The sequence below is a fragment of the Zalophus californianus genome, chromosome 1 (genome assembly GCF_009762305.2).
Source record: "Zalophus californianus isolate mZalCal1 chromosome 1, mZalCal1.pri.v2, whole genome shotgun sequence".
Taxonomy (NCBI): Eukaryota; Metazoa; Chordata; class Mammalia; order Carnivora; family Otariidae; genus Zalophus; species Zalophus californianus.
This window is the reverse complement of record NC_045595.1, coordinates 61,738,323-61,761,510: the sequence shown is the minus strand read 5'-3', so window position 1 is coordinate 61,761,510 and position 23,188 is coordinate 61,738,323. Positions and strand designations below refer to the sequence as shown.

At 38.6% G+C, this 23,188-nt stretch overlaps 1 protein-coding gene across 36 annotated transcripts in view; it reads right to left on the bottom strand.

Moving 5' to 3' along the window:
- The window catches only part of CLASP2 (cytoplasmic linker associated protein 2), a 178,009-nt gene extending 157,492 nt beyond the window's left edge, over window positions 1-20,517 (bottom strand). For 7 of the 36 annotated variants that reach the window (XM_035724793.1, XM_027581933.2, XM_027581916.2 and 4 more), the window contains exons 1-2: window positions 19,728-20,512; window positions 4,102-4,180 (exon numbers count right to left, since the gene is read on the bottom strand). In XM_035724793.1, coding sequence (XP_035580686.1) covers window positions 4,102-4,180; window positions 19,728-19,922 — 274 coding nt within the window. In that variant the 5' untranslated portion in view covers window positions 19,923-20,512. Of the gene's footprint in view, window positions 1-4,101; window positions 4,181-19,727 lie in introns of all 36 variants that reach the window. The other 29 variants (XM_035724771.1, XM_027581909.2, XM_027581905.2 and 26 more) reach the window with 8 other exon arrangements.
- Window positions 20,518-23,188: the final 2,671 nt, after the last annotated feature.

Sequence of the window (23,188 nt, the reverse complement as noted above, 5' to 3'; positions counted from 1 at the left end):
TATATTTTTTTGTTTGAAAAGCTTATTTTTCCACAGTACATGTGCTCACAAAAGAAAATTTAAATATTTTATATTAAAGAAGTATATCAATAGAGCCCATACTCTGTCTGGCACTTTGTCTAAAACTGAACATGAATCTCAATTTTCCTGAAACATCTCTTCACTTTTAACGTAAAAAGGTAAAAATAGCTATAATAACCTAAGTGCACCAACAGAAAAATCACTCACATCAAGTTACATATATCTAGGATTACATTATTTAAAAAAAAACAACCTTCCACACATAATTTAATTCAATTCCTTCCTTTTACAGAAAGGCTCCTAACATGGTTTGGCTAAATTCTAAGACAGGGTAAAACAAGAAAGTTAACCCTGGGACTCTTAGTTTAGTACTGTACCCCCTTAAGAGTACACAGATATACTGCCTATCTTATGGAGCTACCATACAAATTAGAAATAGTGTAAGGATAATCTCATATATGTGAAGTAGATAAGGCCTAATAAATGGATGACAAGTAGGCAATATATGGTAGCAGAGTAGTGATAAAATTTTCCTATTATACCACACTGACTCTCAACTAATAACAAGTTCAAGTTTCACCAAGGAAAATGATGCACATGTAGGGTTCAAAGTGAAAATGATACTGGCTAACATTAATGCACAGAAGTAACCATAAAGAGTAGATTAGAAGATAAAAAAAATTACACATATAAGCCTATGTAGATATACGGAAAACACATACGAAATACGAATAAAAGCAACTTAATGTAATTTATTAAGTATTTAAGGGTATAAGACATGGAGTAAAGAAAACTTCAGTGTAGGGTGAGGTTAATATGAAAAGGTCCTAGATATTGAAATCTGAAGTAAATCTTTTAAAGAGAAAAAAAGGATTTCTTTCTTTTTTTTTTTAACTTATTTATGTAGGGGCGTCTAGGTGGCTCAGATGGTTAAGTGAATGCCTTTGACTCAGATCATGATCCCAGAGTCCTGGGATCGAGTCCCACATCAGGCTCCTTGCTCAGTGGGGAGCCTGCTTCTCCCTCTCCCTCTACTGTTCCCCCTGCTTGTGCTCTCTCACTCTGTCAAATAAAAAAATAAATAAAATCTTTAAAAAAAAAAAAGATTTATTCATGTATTTGAGAGACAGAGAGAAGGGTGGAGGGGCAGAGTGTATCCCAAGCAGACTCCACGTGGAACCCGATGTGGGGCTCAATTTCAGGACCCTGAGATCATACAACCTGAGCCAAAACCAAGAGTGGGACACTTATCTGAACTGACTACACCACCCAGGCGCCCCAAGGAGAGGATTTCAAAAAGAAGGAACAGCACAGCAGAAGCATGAACAAATTAGGCCAGAACTAATAAATGACTGAGCAAGTTTCTGATTAGCTAATGTGGAAAAAAGTACTTGCTAAAGATCACTGATAAATAAGGCTATTGAGACGCACAAGAGACATACATGCTGAGAGAACCAGAACACCAAAGGACAACAAAACAGAAGTTCTGAAAGCAGGGCAGTCCTGGGAGGCAACAAACTAGGATTCTGGTCCCAATACTCCTACTGCCTCATTACGAGCAGTCGGAGCATCAAATGCCATCTGGCCCTCCTTGTGTTAAAAAAATAAGCACGATACGTAATACCTAGAATTACTGTCAAGCTTAAAATACTATCTGTCACAGCTAATAATAGGGAACTACTACAGGGCAGGGTTACAAACATAAATGCCTACAGTTAGGGACATACGGAAAATGCCAAAAATGAACCAGCTCTAAAAATGGCAGTATTCCGAGCTTGCCGTATCATAACTGATAGTCTCAGTTATGAGGAGACAAGAGGAGATGGGAGGGACTTATGAATCAGCTCATGACCCATTCAAAAGGGAAGCTATGACAAAACTTCAGCCAAAAAGTACCCATAGGAGTGGAAGATCAGGGTTGTCACACTGACCAATTGTTTAAGACAAGTCATAAACATGAATTTTTATGTAAAATGTTCTAATTTTAAATAATGATTCAAAACGTTTTAAGAAAATACATAAGCAAGTAAAATGTTTGCAGAGCAGTTTTTAACATCATAGGATTTTTTTTTTTTTTAAAGATTTTATTTATTTATTTGACAGCTACACAGGGAGGGAGGGAACACAAGTAGGGGGCGTGGGAGAGGGAGAAGCAGGCTTCCCACGTAGCAGGGAACTTGATACAGGGATCGATCCCAGGATCCTGGGATCATGACCTGAGCCGAAGGCAGACGCTTAACGACTGAGCCACCCAGGCGCCCCTATCATAGGATTTTTCAGCAGAAGACTGACACAGTAAAAAAAAAAATCACCTTTCTAGAGGAGATTCATGTAAAGAATGAATTGATACCAGGTATTGATTAAAAAGGGAAGAATAAAGGGAAACTCACTAAGATGCTTCTGCTAAAAAGATAGCTAAACAAAAAAGTTTACAAAAAGAAGAAAGCAGCAGAATTTAGGGGTATACCAAACATGAATAAAAAGTTGACCAAAGATAATTCAAAAATAAGTGGGAGGCATTATGAAGCATTAACTTAATTCATAAAAGAAAGTCACAAACATCTGAGGTTTCCCTTAAATATTTTTTTCTCCCCTTAAATATTTCTATATAATAGGAACCAAATCTACTCATCAAAGCACTCAAAAAGACACATGAAGGTCACTCAGGTTTAGAAAACAGGTCAAAGTCAACATTGTAATCCTAACCACCACACAAAGAAAAGCATTGTATTAGTATACTATAATGTACTGCAAACACATTACTGTAAGTGCACCTCAAAGTATGGCTGGCAGCCCGGACCAGTCTACAAACTATTTGTGGTAAAAAAAAAAAACTGAGAGTGTTTATAAAATAAAATTTTAAAAATAATCTGACCAAAATAATTTTATTTATTGAATCTAATAATAAAAAATTGGGCCTTGTATCTTTTTTCCTTTCACTTTGCTGTAATTTATTTTTATTGTATTTTACAAAATATTCGTCTGCAACAGACTAGCAACAAAAGAACCGGTCCGTCACAGATAGTCTAAAAAGTGGCATTGTAGGAATGCAAACTGGAGCAGCCACTCTGGAAAACAGTATGGAGGTTCCTTAAAAAGTTAAAAGTAGAGCTACTCTATGACCCAGCGCAACTGCACTGCTAGGTATTTACCCAAAGGATACAAAAATACAGATTCAAAGGGGTACATGCACCATGATGTTTACAGCAGCATCATCAACAATAGTCAAACTACGGCAAGAGCCCAAATGTCCATCAACTGATGAATGGATAAGGAAGATGTGGTGTGTGTGCGCCTATATATATAATGGGATATTACTCAGCCATCAAAAAGAATGAAATCTTAACCATGTGCAATGGCATGGATGGAACTAGAGTATATTATGCTAAGTGAAAGAAGTCAGAGAAAGAAAAATACCGTATGATTTCACTTATATGTGGAATTTAAGAAACAAAAACAGATGAACATATGGGAAGGGAGGAAAAAAAGGAGAGAGAGGGAAACAAACCACAAGAGACTCTTAATGACAGAGAACAAACTGAGGGTTGATGGAAGGAAGTGGGTGGGGGGTGGGCTAGATGGGTGATGGGTATTAAGGAGGGCACTTGTGATGATGAGCACTGGGTGTTCTATGTAAGTGATGAATCACTGAATTCTACTCCTGAAACCAATATACCAAGAACTGTATGTTAATTAGAATTGAAATAAAAATTTGAAAAGAAAAAAATAAATGAATAATTAAAAAGAGAAAAAAGGGAAAAAAGTCATGGTGTAAGTTATAAAATTTTAATGTTACAAAAAAAGTAAAAGTTACAGTAAAACACTTTAAAATATGAAGTAAAAATCTAAAAAACAACAGTGTATTTAGTGTGTTTTTTGCTTTTTTTTGGTCTCAAAGGAAATATTTATTTAAATAGGCTTAAACTTTTTTATGTCTAGGCAACCTAAAATGCTAACTAGATCTCTGGGTTGTACAAAATTACATTTTTGCATTCACAGAGAACCAATTCTATTAAAAACAGTGAGAAAAAAAGTCAGTATGTCAAAACCTACAATAATTTTTAGATAAAGTTAACTTACCCATCACTACATAGGACTTAAATCGTGTTGATAATCTGTCCACAAAGGCACTTAAAATTTCCAATCCCATTAATGATACCTACAGATAGAAAGAAATTTTAATGAATACAAAGTACCAATGCATTCTTTCAAATCAATTATAATCACTGACATATAAAGATCTTCATATATTACCAAGTTTTTTTAAAAAATAAGAAGGAGACTGAAGTATTCAGGGATAAACAGCCATGAGGTTAGGGCACCCTATTCTCAGATGGTTCGATAATAATAACAATAATAACAATAATAATAATGGTGTATAAATACGCAGGAAGATAGTGATAAAGTGATTTGGCAAAATGTTAGTAACTGGTAAATTAGGTGAAGGGTACAAAGAAGTTCACTGACTATACATGCAACTTTCCCATAATGTTGAAATGTTTCCTAAATGAAAGTTAAAAATAACAGCACCTTTAATTATACAGAAATTCCAGCTTTTATCTAGGATGGAGACACTGGGAAAAAATACCACTCCCACTGTAACAAGAAAAAGCCAAATAATCTATAGAACCATATCTATTCTTGAATCCATAAGAAAGCTGCAGTTGTAGGATAATCAACTAGCCTGAAATTTAAGGAAAGATAGATGCTCCCAAGGAGAGCTGGGACATAAGCAGTAGGACACATGTGGCAGAGGACAGAAGGAAAATGAAAATGTGATACAAGTGGGTTAAGAGTTCAACTATATTTAACTTGTTAATAGCTGAATATGGGATAGCATGAAAATATATAATCCCTAGTAGCCACAGACACAAAAGAAGAGACACCCATTTTACAGGCTCTTTCTCCACAAACCTCCACTGGACACTCGTGATTGGAAAAAATCTCTCTTGGTTGTCCAAGTCTGACGAAGGGAGCAGCTGCCTTTGTAGGAAAGGCACAAACCTTTATTTTCCCACACTTTTGTAAGAAACAAAGGTATGATGCTACTGAGAGAAAGACAAATACTGTCACCCCAGGACACAGGTAAAAACTCACTGCTGCTGAGCAAAGAGGAAAGAAAAAAGTTCTCTACTTCAGAGGGAGAGGCAGAAAATCATCCTGGGCTCAGATGATTAGAGGTCTATAGTTGAGGAGAGGCAGGACCTCTGATAAAGCCTCATCCCTAAGACTCAAGAACCAAGGGCTCCTAAGACTTAAGCTGGACCAGAAAAACAGAGAACACTCCCACTCGCCACAACCAGGCTAGCAAGGACAGTGTAAGGAGCAGTTTGCCACTGGAGAAGAGAACATGGAGAAAAACCATCTATGAAGCACAGGAAAAAAGGGAGGGTATAAGGTGTTACAAAAACACTGAGTGGCCAACAATTAATTCCACTCCTAGGTATATATCCAAAGGAGTTAAACCAGAACACAAACAGATACCTGTATGCCAATGTTCACTACAGCCTTATTCATAATAGGTAAAGGTGCAAAAGCCCACATGTTCTTCAACTGATAGATAAAGAAAATGTGGGGTATGCACTCAATCAAAAATGTGGTCATGAACAGGACTGACTGGTACATGTTACAACATGAATGAACCTTGAAAATATTGTAAGTGAAAAAAAAAAGTCACAAATGGTGAGATGTTGTATGATTAAACTTATAAGAAATGTTCAGACCAAGCAAACCTATAGAGATAGAAAGCAGATTAGTGGTTGCTTAGAACTAGGGAATATGGGGGGATGAGGTGGTATCTGCAAAAGGGTACAGGGATCTTCTTGAGGTGATGAAAATAATTCTAAAATTAACTGTGCTGATGGTTGTGCATATCTGTAAATATACTAAAAAAATCAATGAATTGTACACTTCAAATGAATAAATTGTATATATGTAAATTATATCAATAAAGCTGTTAAAACATAATTGAAAAATCTACTAATAGGCTCACAGACTTAACAGATTCTACAGATGATAAAAGCAGTATCTCAAATTAGCAGGAAAAACATGCACACTTGGTAAGATCGCATTTAGGAATCTATCCCTAAGATACACTAACAAAATTATTAAAGGACATATGAATATTATTCATTGCAAGAGACCGGAAACTATCCAAACATTCATCAATATGAGACAGATTCAATAAACTATAGTACATCCATGCTACAGGGTACTATGTTATTTTATTTTTTTAAAGATTATATTATTTATTTGACAGAGAGAGAGATATAGCAAGAGCAGGAACACAAGCAGGGGGAGTGGGAGAGGGGGAAGCAGGTTTCCCGCTGAGCAGGGAGCCTGATGCGGGGCTCGATCCCAGGACCCTGGCAGACGCTTAACGACTGAGCCACCCAGGTGCCCCACTATAACACTTTAAAAATAAAAATGAGAACTACCCTCCTTAATCCTAATAACCTCCATGATATTGTTTTCTTTAAGATTTTATTTATTTATTTTAAAGAGAAAGAGTGAGTGGGGGGGGGCGGAGGGCTGAGGGAATCTCAAGCAGACTCCCCGCTAAGCGTGGAGCACGACACAAGTCTTGATCTCACGACCCTGAGATCATGACCTGAGCCAAAATCAAGTCAGACGCTTAACCAACTGAGCCACCCAGGTGCACCTCCATGATATATCGTTAAGTGAAAAAACTAAGTTGGGACAATGCATGTATATATACAAAGAGGACTATGTGTAGATATAGTTAGAAATGTTTATTAAAAATAACAGCAATGGAAAAATAATAATAAAAACTATTTTTAATGGTTAGGAACAGGCTATAAGGAATAGAGAAGGAAGCCAGATTATTTTGAATACACTGTATTTGTAGCAATAACTAATTTCATTGAAAACAAAATAAGTGAACCTAAACGTATACCAAATTAGTATTTTAACTATTTCAAGTGATTTTAAAGTTTAGTAATTTGATTATCTCTTTCCAGGGGGATATATCCTAAGAACAAACACTAAACTCTACAAAAAAGAAACTTCAATGATTTTAGAAATCTTGTTGATTGAAGGAGATAGAAGACATACAGAAGTAGTAAAAAATGCAGTCCTGAAACTAAATTAGAATCACTATGAACTCATGATATATTTTTCTTCAAAATTAAGATAAAACCCATTCTATTCATTGAAAAAAAATCTAGAAACAATCAAACATGTAACAATGAGCTCCACTAGCACTCACATATATACTATTTCCCACTAAAAAGAACCAGAGTTTCTTGGAGAAGTGGCTGATTCCAGAGCAGGAGCAGGAACTAGGACATCTTGTGATACCAGACAGCGAAGATGCTATAAGCGATTACTAGGGTCATGTCAAGATAAGCCGTTTAAGTATTAATAAGGATAATAATTGCATTGTCTTGAAATAACATTAGATATGTTTAAATACAAGAATTCATAATGATAAAAACTATTTAGCCAATATTGGAGGATGCTAGAAGACCACCTTACTATTTCGACAATTAATAAATGAAAGAATCATTTGAACTAAAGGCATACCTCAGAAATACTGTGGATTCTGTTCGAGACCACTGCAATAAAGGGAATATCGCAACAAAGTGAGTCAAGTGAATTTTTTCATTTCCCAGTGCATATAAAAGTCATGTTTACCCTATACTTTGCTCTAGTAAGCATGCAATATCATTAAGTCTTAAGAAAAGTAAATACCTTAACTATAAAATACTTTAGTGCTAAAAAATGTTAGCAATTATCTGAGCTTTCAGCAAGTTGTAATCTTTTGGCTGGTGGAGGGTCCTGCCTCAATGTTGATGGCAGCTGGCCAATCAGGGTGGTGGTTGTTAAAGGCTGGGGTGGCTGTGGCAATTTCTTAAAAATAAGACAACAAAAGGGGAGCCTGGGTGGCTCAGTCGTTAAGCGTCTGCCTTCGGCTCAGGTCATGATCTCAGGGTCCTGGGATCGAGCCCCACATTGGGCTCCCTGTTCTGCGGGAGGCCTGCTTCTCCCTCTCCCACTCTCCCTGCTTGTGTTCCCTCTCTCACTGTCTCTCTCTCGTCAAGAAATAAAATCTTCAGAAAAAAAAAAGACAACAATGAAGTTTGCCGCAACAATTGACTTTTCCGTTCATGAATGATTTCTCTGTAGCATGTGATGCTGTTTGATAGCCTTTTACCCACAAAATTTCTTTCAAAATTGGAGTCAAGGTTCTGAAACTCTGATGCTATTTATCAACTAAATATATGTAATATTTTTCATCTTTTGCTGTCATTTCAACAATCTTCACAGCATCTTCACCAGGAGTAGATCCCATCCCAAAAAAAACCATTTCCTCATTCATAAGAAGCAACTCATCTGCTCAAGTTCTATCATGAGATTGTAGCAACTTACATTTTCAGGCTCCGTTTCTTTTTTTTTTCCCCTAGGTTATTTTAATTCCAGTTAGTTAACATACAGTGTTATATGAGTTTCAGGTGTACAATGTAGTAATTCAACACTTACATCACCCTTGTCGTGCTCAACACGACAAGTACATTCCCTAATACCCATCACCTATTTAACCTATCAGAATATCCAGTGGGAAAAAGACAGTCTTTTCAACAAATGGTGCTGGGAAAACGGGACAGCAACATGCAAAAGAATGAAACTGGACCACTTTCTTACACCTTACACAAAAATAAACTCAAAATGATCAAAGACCTAATTGTAAGACCTGAAACCATAAAAATCCTAGCAGAGAACATAGGCAGTAACTTCTTTGACACTGGCTGTAGCAACTTCTATATGTCTCCTGAGGCAAGGGAAACAAAAGCAAAAATAAACTATTGGGACTACATCAAGATAAAGTTACTGCACAGCAAAGACTCCACTTCTAATTCTAGTTCTCTTGCTATTTCTACCACATCTGCAGTTACTCCCTCCCTTGAATGCCTCAAAGCCATCAACTTCTTCCAAACTCCTGTTTATGTTATGTTGAACTCTTCCCAGGAGTCATGAATTTTCTTGGCATCTAGAATGGTGAGTCCTTTCCAGAAGGTTTTCAATTTACTTTGCCCAGATCCATCACAGGAATCACAATCTAATGGCAGCGATAGCCTTACGAAATGTTATTTCTTAAACAGTAAGACTTTAAAATCAAAATTACTCCATGATCCATGGGTTGCAGAATGGATTAGCAGGCATGGAGACAACAATAATTCTCATTGTACATCTCCACTGCAGCTCTTGCGTGACCAGGCGCATTGTCAACGAGCAGTCATATTTTGAAAGGAATCTTTTTTTCCTCAGCAGTAGGTTTAAGCAGTGGCTTAAAATATTCAGGAAACCATGTTGTAAATAGATGTGCTCTCCCGTAGGCGCTGTTGTTCTATTTATAGAGCACAGGAGAGTGGATTTAGCATAATTCCAAAGGGCCTTAGGATTTTCACAATTTAAGTGAAGCAGTGGCTTCAACTTAAAGTCATAGGTTGCATTGGCCCATAACAAGAGAGTCACCCTGTCCTTTAAAGCCAGGCATTGACTTCTCCTCTCTAGCTGTGAAAGTCCTAGATGGCATCTTATTCCTAATATAAGGCTGTTCCAACTACATTGAAAATCTGTTGTTTAGTGTAGCTACCTTCATGAATCATCCTAGCTAGATCTTTTGAATAACTTGTTCGAACTTTTATGTTATGGAGATGGCTTCTTTCCTTAAACCTCATGAACCAACTTCTGGCTTCAAACTTCCATGGCTTCCTCACCAATCTCAGCCTTCACAGAACTGAAGACAGTTAGGGCCTTGCTCTGGACGACACTCTGGCTTAAGGGAGTATTGTGGCCGCTTTGATCTTCTATCCAGACCACTAAAACTTTGTCTCTGTATCAGCAATAAAGCTGTGTTGCTTTCTTATCATTTGTGTGTTCACTGGAGTAGCACTTTTAATTTCCGTCAAGAACCTTTCCTTTGCAGTCACAAGTTGGCTGTTTGTCACAAGAGGCCTAACTTTTGGCCTGTCTCAGCTTTTGACTTGCCTTCCTCACTAAACTTAATCATTTCTAGCTTTTGATTTAATGTGAGACACAGGCAACTCTTTCACTTGAACATTTAGAGGCCACTGTAGAGTCTCATTTCAATATGGTTGTGTCTCAAGGAACAGGGAGGCCCAGGGAGAGGGAGAAAAACAGGAAATGGCTGGTCAGTGGAGTGGTCAGAACACATTTATTGATTAAGTTTGCCATCTTGAGTGGGTGTGGTTCCAACAATTACAATGGTAACATCAGAGATCACTGATCACAGATCATCATAACAAACACACTACAACAAAAAAAAATTAGAAATACTGCAAGAATTACCAAAATGTGACACAGAGATAACAAAGTAACCAAATGCTGTCTGAAAAAGGGCACCAACTGACTTGTTTAATGCAGGGTTGCCACAAACCTTCAATTTGTGAAAAATGCAGTATCTATGAAGCACAATAATGTAGAGCACAACAAAATGAAGTATGCCTGCCTTTCTATTATAAACTATGCCAATGAGTAACCAAACAGAAGTAAATGGTCTAAATATCTCTTTATAAAAGTATTCTAGTTAATAAGTGAAAGAATAACAAGATTAGAGTATCATTTTGCAAACCCTAATGAATTAAGAAATCTAAACACTGAACATTAATGGTTGCTAACATCATAAAAAGATACTATCATACCTTATGTGCTTTCTTGATGCTATGTGCCTCCTGAGGGGGAAAAAGGGCTGAATCTGATCAAGCTATAGGTTCAACTACCAATTTATAGGAAATACAGAGGAACTAGCAGCACAGGAATGAAATCAGCAAAAACATAACTGTGGGAAACTCTACAAATAAAATCCAAGCATTTTTTTTAAAGATTTATTTATTTATGAGAGAGAGAGAGAGAACACCCTCAAGAGTGGGGGAAGGGCAGAGGGAGATGCAAGGTCTCCACTGAGCAGGGAGCCTTATGCAGGACTTGATCACAGAACCCTGGGATCATGACCTGAGCTGAAGGCAGACGCTTAACCCACTGAGTCACCCGGGCACCCTAAAATCCAAGAACTTTTAAAAACAGAAACTGAGGGAGAAACAAATTCAAAGAAACTTAATAAACACGTTGACTGAGGTATGGCCTCCCAAAGGTGTCCACATCCTAACCTCCAAGACCTGTGAGAATGTTACTTTATGTGGTAAAAAGAACTTTAAAGATGTGGTAAAGGTCTTAAAGTGGGGAGATAACTCTGGGTTATCTTGGGCCCACAAGACGCCTCATAAAAGAGAGGCAGGAGAGTAAACAGAGATGCAATGACAAAAGCAGTAGTCAGAAAGATTTGAAGGTGCTATACTGCTGGCTTTGAAGACATAAGAAGAGGCCTTAAGCCAAGAAATGCATGCGGTTTCCAGAATATGGAAAATTATCTCCTCAAAGTTCTCTAGAAGAATACAATCTTGCTGGAACCTTGATTTTATCCCAGTGAAACCCATTTAGGACTTCTGACCTCCAAAACGGTAAGAAAATAAACCTATGTTGCTTTAGGCTACTAAGTGTATGGTGCCTGGGTAGCTTAGTTAAGCATCCAACTGTTGTTGGTCTCAGCTCAGGTCTTGATCTCAGGGTCGTGAGTTCAAGCCCCACACTGAGTTCCACGTTGGGTGGGAGCCTACTAAAACAAACAAATAAATATCTAATTTAAAAATTTGCATGACATTTTAAAAACTGGAAATTTGACCCTGCATATTTGGAATTATTTTTTTTACATATGATAATGGTGGTGAGGTTATGTTAACAATTAACAATTTTTTAATAATTTTTTTTAAGTGGGCTCCATGCCCAGTTGGGAGCCCAACGTGAGGCCTGAACTCAAGACCCTGAGATCATGACCTGAGCTGAGATCAAGAGTTGGACGCTTAACTGCCTGAGCCACCCAGGCACTCCAACAATTTTTTTAAAGAACATTTATCTTCCAGACACTAAATCAAAAGTCTCATTGATGAAACAATGTATCTGTGATTTGTGACAAAGTGATGGGGCATGATTAGCCATGGACTGATGAATGTTGTGGGTGGATTTGTTATTTTATTCTGTCTACTTTTACATATGTTCAAAATTCTTTATAGTAAAAAGTTTTTTTAAAAAAAATTACAGGAACTGTGATTCCTAATGGTGAAATGAACATACCCTTGAAACAAAAGAACAACTCAAGGCCCACACTCTTTTACTCAATCTAATTCTGAGAGTCTTAGCCAATGCACCCAAACCAAGCAAAACTAAAGAACTGGAAAGAAGCAAAACTATTATTATTATCTGATATTATTATACAGTAGTCCCCCCTGAGCCCCAGTTTTGCTTTCCACAGCCTGAGTTACCCAAGGTCAACTGTGGTTCAGAAGTAGATAGATAATCCTCTTCAGAAATCAATAATAGCCTAACACTATGTTACAATGCCTACATCACTAAACTCACTTCATTTCATCATTTCATTATCCCATATCATCACAAGAAGGGTGAGTATAGTACAAGGAGATTTTGAGAGAGACCACATTCATATAGCTTTTATTATAGTATATTGTTATAAATGTTCCGCTTTATTATTGCTGTTAATCTCTTATGGTGCCTAACATAAATTAAACTTTCTTACAGGTATGTATGTATAAGGAAAAACATAGTGTGTGTATAGTACTATCTGCTGTTTCTGGCATCTGCTGGGGAGTCTTGGAAATGTATCCCCCACAGATGAGGAGGGACTACCATATGTAGAGAAAACCTAAAAGAATCCACAAACTGCAGAAAAAATGTTTTGAATTACAGGCAGGTTGGTCGCAAAAATCAATATCCAAAATGCCATTTCATTTCAATGTATCAGAAAGCATAATTTTAAAAATAAAAAATAGGATTTATACTCTCAATAACTATGAGAATAAATCTAACAAATGTGTGTAAGACCTATTTGGAGAAAATAATGAAACATTAATGAGACATATTAAAGAAAACATAGGAGCACCTGGGTGGCTCAGTTGGTTAAGCATCCACCTTCGGCTCAGGTCATGATCCCAGGGTCTTGGGATCGAGCCCCTATCGGGCTCCCTGCTCAGTGGGGAGTCTGCTTCTCCCTCTCTCTCTGCCTCTGCCTCTCCCTCCCCCTCTGCCTCTGCCTCTCCCTCCACTGGTGATCTCTCTCTTGCTTTCCCTCTCTCAAATAAATAAATAAAATCTTAAAAAAAAAAAGCACAAATAATTTTCATGGGTAAAAGAGGTCATTATAAAGATATCCAATCTGGGGCGCCTGGGTGGCTCAGTCGTTAAGCAACTGCCTTCGGCTCAGGTCATGGTCCCAGGATCCTGGGATCGAGTCCCACATCGGGCTCCCTGCTCCGCGGGAAGCCTGCTTCTCCCTCTCCCACTCCCCCTTGCTTGTATTCCTCTCTCACTGTGTCTCTCTCTGTCAAATGAATAAAATCTTTAAAAAAAAAAAAAAAGAAAGATATCCAATCTTCCCCCAAAAAGAGGATATTCAATGTAATTCCAATAAAAGCCCCAATTTTTTAGTGCAACTTGACTAGCTGATTCTAAAATTCACATGGGTTAGTAAATAAAGACCCAATAATAAGCCAACACATTCCTAAAGAATATGGTGGGTGAATTTAATATAGCAAATACCAAAATTTACCATGGAGCTAGAGACAAATGACTTTCCTGAATTTCCATTTGGACATCTTTCAACTTAGCCTATATCTTGGCTAAGGGTCCTTTCAGTAGAATAAGAAACCATCAAGAAAGAAGAGAAGAAAACTAGAGCTATATTCCAATTTGCTCCCCACCACTTCCTTAGGAACTCAAATGCTTCCATTCAGGTTGTTTATTTTATTTTTTAAGATTTTATTTATTTATTCTAGAGAGAGAGACACCATGAGCAGAGGGCAGAGGAGAGGGGCAGAGGGAGAAGCAGGCTCCCCACTGAGCAGGGAGCCTGATATGGGGGTTCGATCCTGGGACTCCGGGATCATGACCTGAGCCAAAGGCAGACGGCTCAACTGACTGAGCGGCCCAGGCACCCCTCCATTCAGGTCCTTTAAAACATAAAAGCAAAACTAGTGTATGAAATTTCTAACAGGTACATATAAAACACAAAAGCAAGAATAGAGACATATTAAATTATAAATATAAAAGTATAAAACAAAATACTAAAAAAACTAAAAGCAAAAATAACATTTTTTAACATGCAGAAAAACAGAAACTCTAAAAAGCAAATTTGGGGCTAAGACCAAGTTTAAATTTTAGGGTGTTTTAAAGCCATAAAACCGAAACTTAAAAAAATTTATGAAATTTTATTAACCCCAAGAAGTCCCAGAACCTTTAGGGTCATTTTCCCATTCTCTTTCTCACTCTCCCTTTTCACCTCTGAATCAGAAGTGGTTTAACATATCTGAATAACTAACGTGATGTCAATAAAATCACACGCAAGTTGTTGCCTTGGCTAGAGTTTCATTCAATTCAGTATGTTTAATTTGCCAAATAGTTTAAATCAGAAATGTTGTCCAACAACAAAGCTAAATAAATGCACGAGATAGTAATGACTACTTGCGATTTAAGAACCACAACTAGAATTTCCCATGTAAAAGTCAGCCTAACAACAATTCTTGAAATCTAGGAAGAAGATAAGCTTAATTCATAATCACAGATGTTTTCCACTGTAAGTAGAAAAGAAAAAAAGATATGTATTCTTTGTAACAAGCAGACTTCCTGTAATGCTCCTCTCATTAGGAAATATTAATGGTTTACAGTACATTTTTTCCACAAATTAACTCAGCATCTAAGAAAATGAGTACAGAATGGGATAGACTAGGGGCGCCTGGGTGGCTCAGGCGTTAAGCATCTGCATTCGGCTCAGGTCATGATCTCAGAGTCCTGGGATGAGCCCCACATCAGGCTCCCTGCTCAGCGGGAAGCCTGTTCTCCCTCTCCCACTCCCCCTGCTTGTGTTCCCTCTCTTGCTGTCTCTCTCTCTCTCTCTCTCTCCTCTCTCTGTCAAATAAATAAATAAAATCTTAAAAAAAAAAGAATGGGATAGAATAATTGTCAAGTAGAGCTTTGTATGCACAGATCAAGTAAGTAAAACCTGATGGCTTACAAAATTGAAAACCTAAAAAGAAGTAACAGGTTATTTTTATGTAATTATATAATAAAACTATTTCCCTCAAAAAAAGGAGGGAAACAAATGACTTAAAATTAAAGGTACTGATTAATTCTAGATCAAGTGAGCGGGACAAGACAGAAGTATAATCCAATATTTCCACTTCTAGACATATACCCAAAAACAGTTATTCTAAACTGGGGGAGGGGGTAGTACAACACACTATTATTTCTTGGAGCTGTGCAGCCCAAAGGTACATGGCCATACTTAGCAGCCCTGCTGCCAGCCATTCAAGTAAATGAAAATCCTGTTTGAAATTATCAGAGCCTAGAACTTTTCTTTTGCATGGTTTTAGTACATAAGTGTTCCAGCTGGTAAATCAAGGGACAAATGTGCTTTAATTTAGATTTAACAAACACCGAGAGCCTCCTATGGGTATGAATGCTGGGAGGTGGGTACATACCCTAATGGGAATCTTAAGAAATTCCAATTCCTTCAATTTTCTCAGTAAAGTAGCAAGTAAGGCCATTAGCTGACACTGAATACAGAAGAGATACTGGTAGGTCTGGGGGCGGGGGGCGGGACAGATATAAAATAGTTTGTCGAAGACTGAATGAACTAGAAAATACAGATGATTGCCAGCCACCAATTAGGGCCCCCTTGAAGGTCAGAAATTTAAAATGAAATCAGAGGTTTTGTATTCTTCTCCATCTACCTTTAGTTGCAGATGTAGGCACCACAGGTGTGGAGGTAGGCAGAGTTGCATTAACCAGGATTCCATTTTATCAAATCAGGACCATAAACGAGTATGAACAGGGAGAAGAGAATTAAGAATGAATGCTGGGTGTGACTGATTGACCAGGAAATGTAAGCTCAGACTAGAGGCGTGTGGGATAGTTGGGACAGTTAAAAGCTAACTGGATTGGGGCGGTCAAACTCTTCAATTGGAGTACTCAAGGAAAATAAGGTTCAGGATTTACAGTTCTAGGATATCACAATCACCAATAGTAATGCCACTTGTAAGTCTGAATCCCCAGCAACCACACACCCGTAGTGGTCTGAACTGGCTGTAGTAGCATTTACAGCAAAACTATGTACTGGTACAGCCATCTAGCTACCATTATGGGGCATTTACATACTGAATTCTATTTTATGTCATTACAAATTACATATAATTTTCCTTTTTTTTAGTACAGCTAGGACATTATTAGGATTTTAAAAAATTATGTGTCTTCGGTATTATCTATAAATTTTATTTCAGGATTACAAGGGAGACATTAAAAGAGGGCACTGAATCTGACAGGGTTCAGAATCACTGCCCTAATCAAATTCTCATGCATATATACAAGACAACGTAAAAGAATGTTTACAGTAAAAAATTAAAAACGTGGACATTCTTTATTGTAAGTAAAAAGAATAGGCAAGGTCCATATATAAATAGATCTCAAGTTTTGTTTAAGCAAGCTAAGAAATGGTATATTTTAAGAAACTGAGAGTTTATAATATACAATCAAGGTGAAGCTGACATTGGAAAGTCTCATCCTTCAAATGGCAAAGGGGCTGTGATTTTGGATTCTGAGAAGACTTGAAATCTTAGCATATTACTTAGTTCAGCACTTCATAGTTATAGAAATACTATTTATTTCTCCATTTTTAGACTCAACTTACTGTTACATTTGCAGATAAACAATATAAAAAAGTAGAACTGATAAATGATAGGATACTGAAGAGTTTTAGAAAAGTAGAGAAAGGGAGTAGGAAAATCTTAACCTCCCTAGGTTCAAGTACTCCTTCATCAATTTGTCGAGTATACGAGAGGTGCTCAAGAAAGACAATTATTCTTAATTCCTCTCTCTCAACCCAACGGGAGGTCCCATTGGCTCTATCACCAAAGCGTATCTCAAAATCTTGCACTTCTCAACATCGCCATCTTTACAGTCCACTCTCCACAAAGCAGCCACCCTTCTACCTAAAACCCTCCACTGACTTTGAATAAAATCCTCTAAGGCTCTTTCCATCTCCCAATTTCATCTTTCTTAATACATCATTCACTTATAAACTCTAGCCATGTTGTCCTTCTTTATGTTCCTCCACAGAACTAGGGCCTCCACATTTGCAGTTTTCTCTGCCTAAATCATCCTTCACTCCTATATTTATTTCATGTCTATACCCAAATTTCACCTCCCTTTCTTGATTACCTGCATCCTGCCCAACATTCCCTATTCCCTTCACTGCTTTTTTTCTCCAAAGCACTTACCACCTCTAACATATTGTAGATTCTAGTTACTCATCTGTGTGTATTCCTCTACCTCCACTAGAATCTAAGTCCACAAAGGCAAGGATTTTGGTTTTCCCACTACTGTATCTGAAGTGCCTAGAAGAGTGCCTGCTCATGGTAGGTACTCAATAAATATCCAAATGAAGCTAAATGAACGAGCTTACTAGTTTTGTTCACAGCTGGATCCTTAGTATCTAGAACAATACCCAACATATAGTATAATCACTCAAATTTTTGGAAGTAATGATGGTTAAGATACTCAAATTCTAAAGCAGTACCAAATCTGAAGAAAATTGCATTTTGTTCAGCATAATTTGAAATTTAAGTACAATTCTCTATTTGTGTGTATGTTCAAAAAATTCCACAATACACTTTTTTCCTAAAGACTTAAATATGTGTTATTGTACCTTGGGTAAAAAATGATGACCTAGTTTAGTAACTTAGTTTATAAAACCCAAGGAAGAAACTAACCCAAATGCCCTCTAACAACGTCAGAAAAGATTTTATATACAGCATTCAGTAGAAAGAAGAGAACTAATGACTCAAGAAGGAGAAAGTAGAACTGAGAAATTAATGGCCTTAAGTAGGCAAGAGACCATGGAATCTAAAATTCATGTAGTGGGATTGATACAGTAAGTATAGTAAAGAGATGAGAACCTGGTCAGATCCCTGATGGATTCTAATTCTTAGGGAACAGTTGAAAGGAAAATACAGCACTGAGTAGTAGTGCTTAAAGACATTAAAGAAAAACTGGGATATTGTGGTATTACAGAAGCCAAGAGATGTGTTTCAAGAGATGGGACTGGTCAAATGCCATTCACTGAAGGTACATCTTTAGAGTGAAATGGTCCAAAGCCAACTCACCATGGCTGATGTAGAAGGTGACACGATGGTATAACTGAAGATTGAAATGATCCAAAGCCAACTCCCTATGGCCAGCGTAGAAGGTGACACCCTTTACTTGGGAAGGGGAGCAAGCATTACCAAAGAGCTGACTTTCTACAACAGCCTATGTTGCAACATAAAATCAATTATCTTGAGTGTGCATATGTCCTCACAGTGTAAGTAAATTTAGCTTGTTTCTCCCAAAGAAATAATAACCTCCCAAACAGTTCTGATATATCATTCAATGTTAACATTTTCTAAAGTTTTAAAAAATAATGAAATAGTATGTAATAGAGCATCAAGGTGGTTAATTCCAATAGGGTTTATTATCCTTGTAAAAGTCAACCCCTTCCAAAACTCATGTAAGTTTCACCATTAAATCTGCATAGTAACTGTAGAGTTTAACTTTCTACTCTAGAAGAATAAAGCTTTCAAAGTACAGCCTATTCGCAGGATTATAAGCATAAATTACTTAGAAAAATCACTTCATCCGTAGATTTGAGCCAGCATTTTAAAGCAACACTGCCACCAGAAGACTAGAAAAAAGATAACTGCTAAAAACTACAGTACAGGCTCATTACAGAATATTTACCTGGTCTCTCAACTTGGCTACATTACAGCCTGCCTACTACCAGCTCTTCAAAATACTCAGTCTTCTTGTAGCTCGTAATTTTTTTTCATCAACTAATCCACTTGGACACGTTTCACTAGGTCACCTACTAGCACACAGGTTTCAAATCCGCTGTCCTCAACTGCAGCAAAACTAACAGGAAGCGTTCAACTACTTTCCGTAGACAATAAATGAAACAAATACATAATGCCCTGGGGTCAGCACCTTTGTATTGGATTTAACGGTAAACTTAATCAGGCAATCAGGCACCTGATTAAGCTCTAAAGATCCCTCAGAGACGAAGAACACAACCTTCTAGACTCAAAATTTTAAAAAGAAAAAAAGAAACAAGATTAAGTAAGATAAAAAGTACTAATTAACAGGGATTAACTTGACACTCTTTTGAACTTAAAAATTGTATCCTAATGTCCTGTCTTGGTTTAATAGTGTTTACAAGATACGTACAAATGCAGAAAGTCTTCGAGCGCTTTCTGTATGTAAAGTATCGATGATTTGTTAAACAGCTGATTAAACATTGTGTCCTAATGCCAAAAAAACTCCGCACTGTGTCACGGAATCGCTGAATTTGTCATTGTTCATAACTGGGGAAAAACTTGGTCCTGGTGGGAACTAAGTCCCCGGCTCGCGTCCAGGGACCCTTGAGCCTACAGGTTTCCCCTTCACGGGGCGTTTCCGAGGCGCCAGGCGCACCCCGGGGGCTCGCCTGGCTGGTCGCGCACGTCCGGGATTAAAGGGCTGGCCGGAGAGGGCGTGCCCGGCCCGGCCGCGCCGCCGCCGCCGCCGCTTACCCGGTAGTTGCTCGAGCCCACCCAGCCGGTGAGCGCATCGACCGTCTTGCCCAGGCGCCCCAGGTCCTCCTCCAGGTCCGGGATGGCGCCGGAGGAGCCGAGATAGAGCAGCAGCTCCTGGCCGACCTGCAGGCGGCCGCCGACGTCCTTCTGCTGCACCTGGGCGCTGAAGTACTCCATGCTGCGGGGCTCCATGGCCGCCCGCCCGTGAGGGACCAACTTTTGCCGAGCACCGCCCAGCCGCCAGTGCGGGTCCCCGCGGGAACGGGCCGGACGCGCTCGGTGAGGCCGACGCGCGGCTCACGGGGCGCGGCGGGCGGCGGGACTAGCGCCAGGCGCCGAGCGGCCCCCAAACTACTCAAACTCGGCGCCCCCCGCAACACAGCCCGCTTTAGAGGCCGCGGCCGCCGCCGACGTCAGCACGCGCGTGACGTCAGCGCGACGCCGGCGAGCGCCCTCCCCTCCCGACTGCAACTTGCCGGCGGCGGCTGCTCCCGAGGAAGCCGCTGGGAGTAGTGGGACCCCTGGCGGGAGTTGGGGTCGAACTGGATCGGCACCTCACTAGAGGCTGGCCCATATCCGGCATCAACTATCGCAACGTCCTTCCCTCACTCTGTAAAATAGAGAACGCTTCCAAGTTTTCTTCTGCTTTAAGTCAGTACTTAGGAAAGTTTCTGGTACTTGGAAATCCCCCTTCCCCATCTCCACGCTCATTTTTTTTTAACCTTGTAAGAATACACTTCCTCATAAAAGAACGTCATGACCCCTGCTTCCAGTCACCATCGTTGATTGGGTCATCATGTAATTTTTTTTTGTTTTTAACTGAGATTTAATTTACATGGAATAAAACACACGTATTTTAAGTGTACAGTCTATGAGTTTTTGGCAAATGTATTCACCAGGGTAACCACAGCACCAACGAATATGTAGCACGTTCCCACCACTCTGGTAAGTTCCAGGAACTTCCCAGTCAATAACCACTCCCTCCCAAGCAATTCTAATCTAATTTCTATTACCTTAGCTTAGTTTTCCCCGTTCTTTAACATCACATCACTTCATACAGCCTGTGCTCTTTTGAGCCAGACTTCTTCCCCTTAGCATAATGTTTTGAGATTTACCCAGTACTGTTGGTGTTTCAGTAGTCCCTCTTTATTGCTGAGTAGAAGTCCATTGTATGGAAGCAGTACAATTGTTGACCCATTCACCTGTGTATAGACCTTTGCGTTTTCATCTTTTTAATAATTATGTATAAAGCTGCTATAACCGTTAGTGTGTAAGTCATTGTGTTTACACATGTTTTCGTTTCTCTGGGATAAACACTGAGGACTGGAATTACTAGGTCTTCAGATAAGCGTGTATTTAACTTTAGGAGAAACTGCCAAATTGTTGTCCAAAGTGGCTTGACCATGTTACACCCTCACCAGCAGTGCCTGAGAGATCCAGTTGCTCCACGTTCTCCACCGGATTTAGTATGGTCAGGGTTATTAGTTTTAGACGTTTTAGTGAGTGTGCTCCTATCACCAAAAGTGACTGCTACTCCTAGCCCTCCATTCACCTTTCTGAACTCAGGGGTCACACTAATTGATCTTTAAGTCACAAAAATACTAAACAGTCTTCAAGTTATAAGCTCATAAGATGTCGTTTGAATAACCCTGGAAGTACCTATAAAATGCTTAGTAAACACTGGTTACTATTACCCATATATACCTGTGTGTGTTTCATTAATTTATCAACAAATATCTTCTGAGCACTTGTTACATGCCAGACATCGCCAGATTACATAGATACAAAGTTCATTTAAATCTCCACCCACAACAAACTCAAGTAGAGAAAAAAAAAAATCAATATTTCCAGGATGCTACAATGGAATAAGCAAAGGATTTTGGGAAGCCTAGATGAGAGGTTCCTTATCTAGATGGCACTGTGAATGGAAGTTGGACAGTTGTAAATCAGGGAAGGCTTCCTGCAAGAGGTTATATTTAAATTGAGATTTGAGGGTACATCGGAATTAACTAATTAAAGAAGGGGCTTCCTGGGGGAAAAGTTTATCTACAAAATGTAGTCTTGACTGTTGCAACACTACAAAATCTACATATTTCTCTATATCACTGTTGTCTATCCTAGGTTAAACATCATTAGAACAGAAAGTTCTCAGACTTTCTAGCTCACAGCACTTAGTATCTCAGTCATTTTTTTCACATACCTCTAGATAAAAAAAAAAAAAAACCTAAGAAATACCACCTACTGAATAGTAAGATCCGAACAATTTAATGAACTTAGTAGCCTTATGAAAAATAATACACAGAAATTGAGAAAAATACATTTTTAAAGATTTATTTATTTATTTATTTGAGAGAGAGAGAGAGTCCTGGTGGCGGGGGAGAGGAAGAGGGAAAGAATCCCAAGCAGACTCCATGCTGAGAGCGGAGCCCAAGGCAGGGCTCCATCTCATGACCTGATCATGACCTGAGCAGAAAGAAGCAAGCAAGAGTCGGATGCTCAACCCACTGAGCCATGCAGGCACCCAGAGAAAAATACATTTTTTATTTTATTTTTCAACAACCACACTTAGGTACTTATGAGATGTCTGTACCTCGTAGTCACTGTGCAATTTCTCAAAACTTGGATTCAGATGGGATTGATTCCACCATCTTCATTCTGTTGTACATAGATTTCCATGCAGCACAGAAAACAGCCTTGCAAAGATATGACATCAATGGTAGAAATGTACCACAATTTAATGTTGAAACTGTGAACTTCCTGGAGCCAGTATAGTTCTGACAGATGCCAGGTATCACTGTTTCCCTTTAAAATTTAAAATATCCTGGACTGCTCTAGGTGAGCTTGCTGCAGCACCCTGGCGTACCTGAGCACACAGTTTAGGAAACTTGGTAGACAGATACCTGACAAAACCCAAGTTCTCAGAGAGACAAAGAACAGGAAACAAACAGCAGCTCATATAGGAAGAAGGCATGTGTCCAATGAGAACTCGGTTTCACAAAGGCTGTTGCCTGAAGAGCTCAGCTTGACCTATGCCAGGTCTTTCAATCCTCTAAGCAATCCTATATGGAAGGTATTGAATCCCCATTTTAGAGACAAGAAAGCTGAGGCTCAGAGGTTAAGTCTAGTTGGCTCATGATTTCAGATGCATGATCAAAACCGAGGATGTCTGGCTTCTGTAGTCTCCCAAATACATAATCTTAAAGGAAAGAAAATGAAAAAAAATCTTTTTCATTAACTACCAAAATAATAACACTCCTTGTGTAACATAGACTTTCTTTGAATGTCTCTATAATATTTCCACTTAGAACCTGCCTTTCTCTGCACTACTATTTTATTTATTTATTTATTTGTTTGTTTGTTTGTTTGTTTATTTAGAGAGAGCATTTGAGCAGGGACAAGGGCAGAGGGAGAGGCAGAGAATCTTTTTTTTTAAATTTTTTGTTATGTTAATCACCATA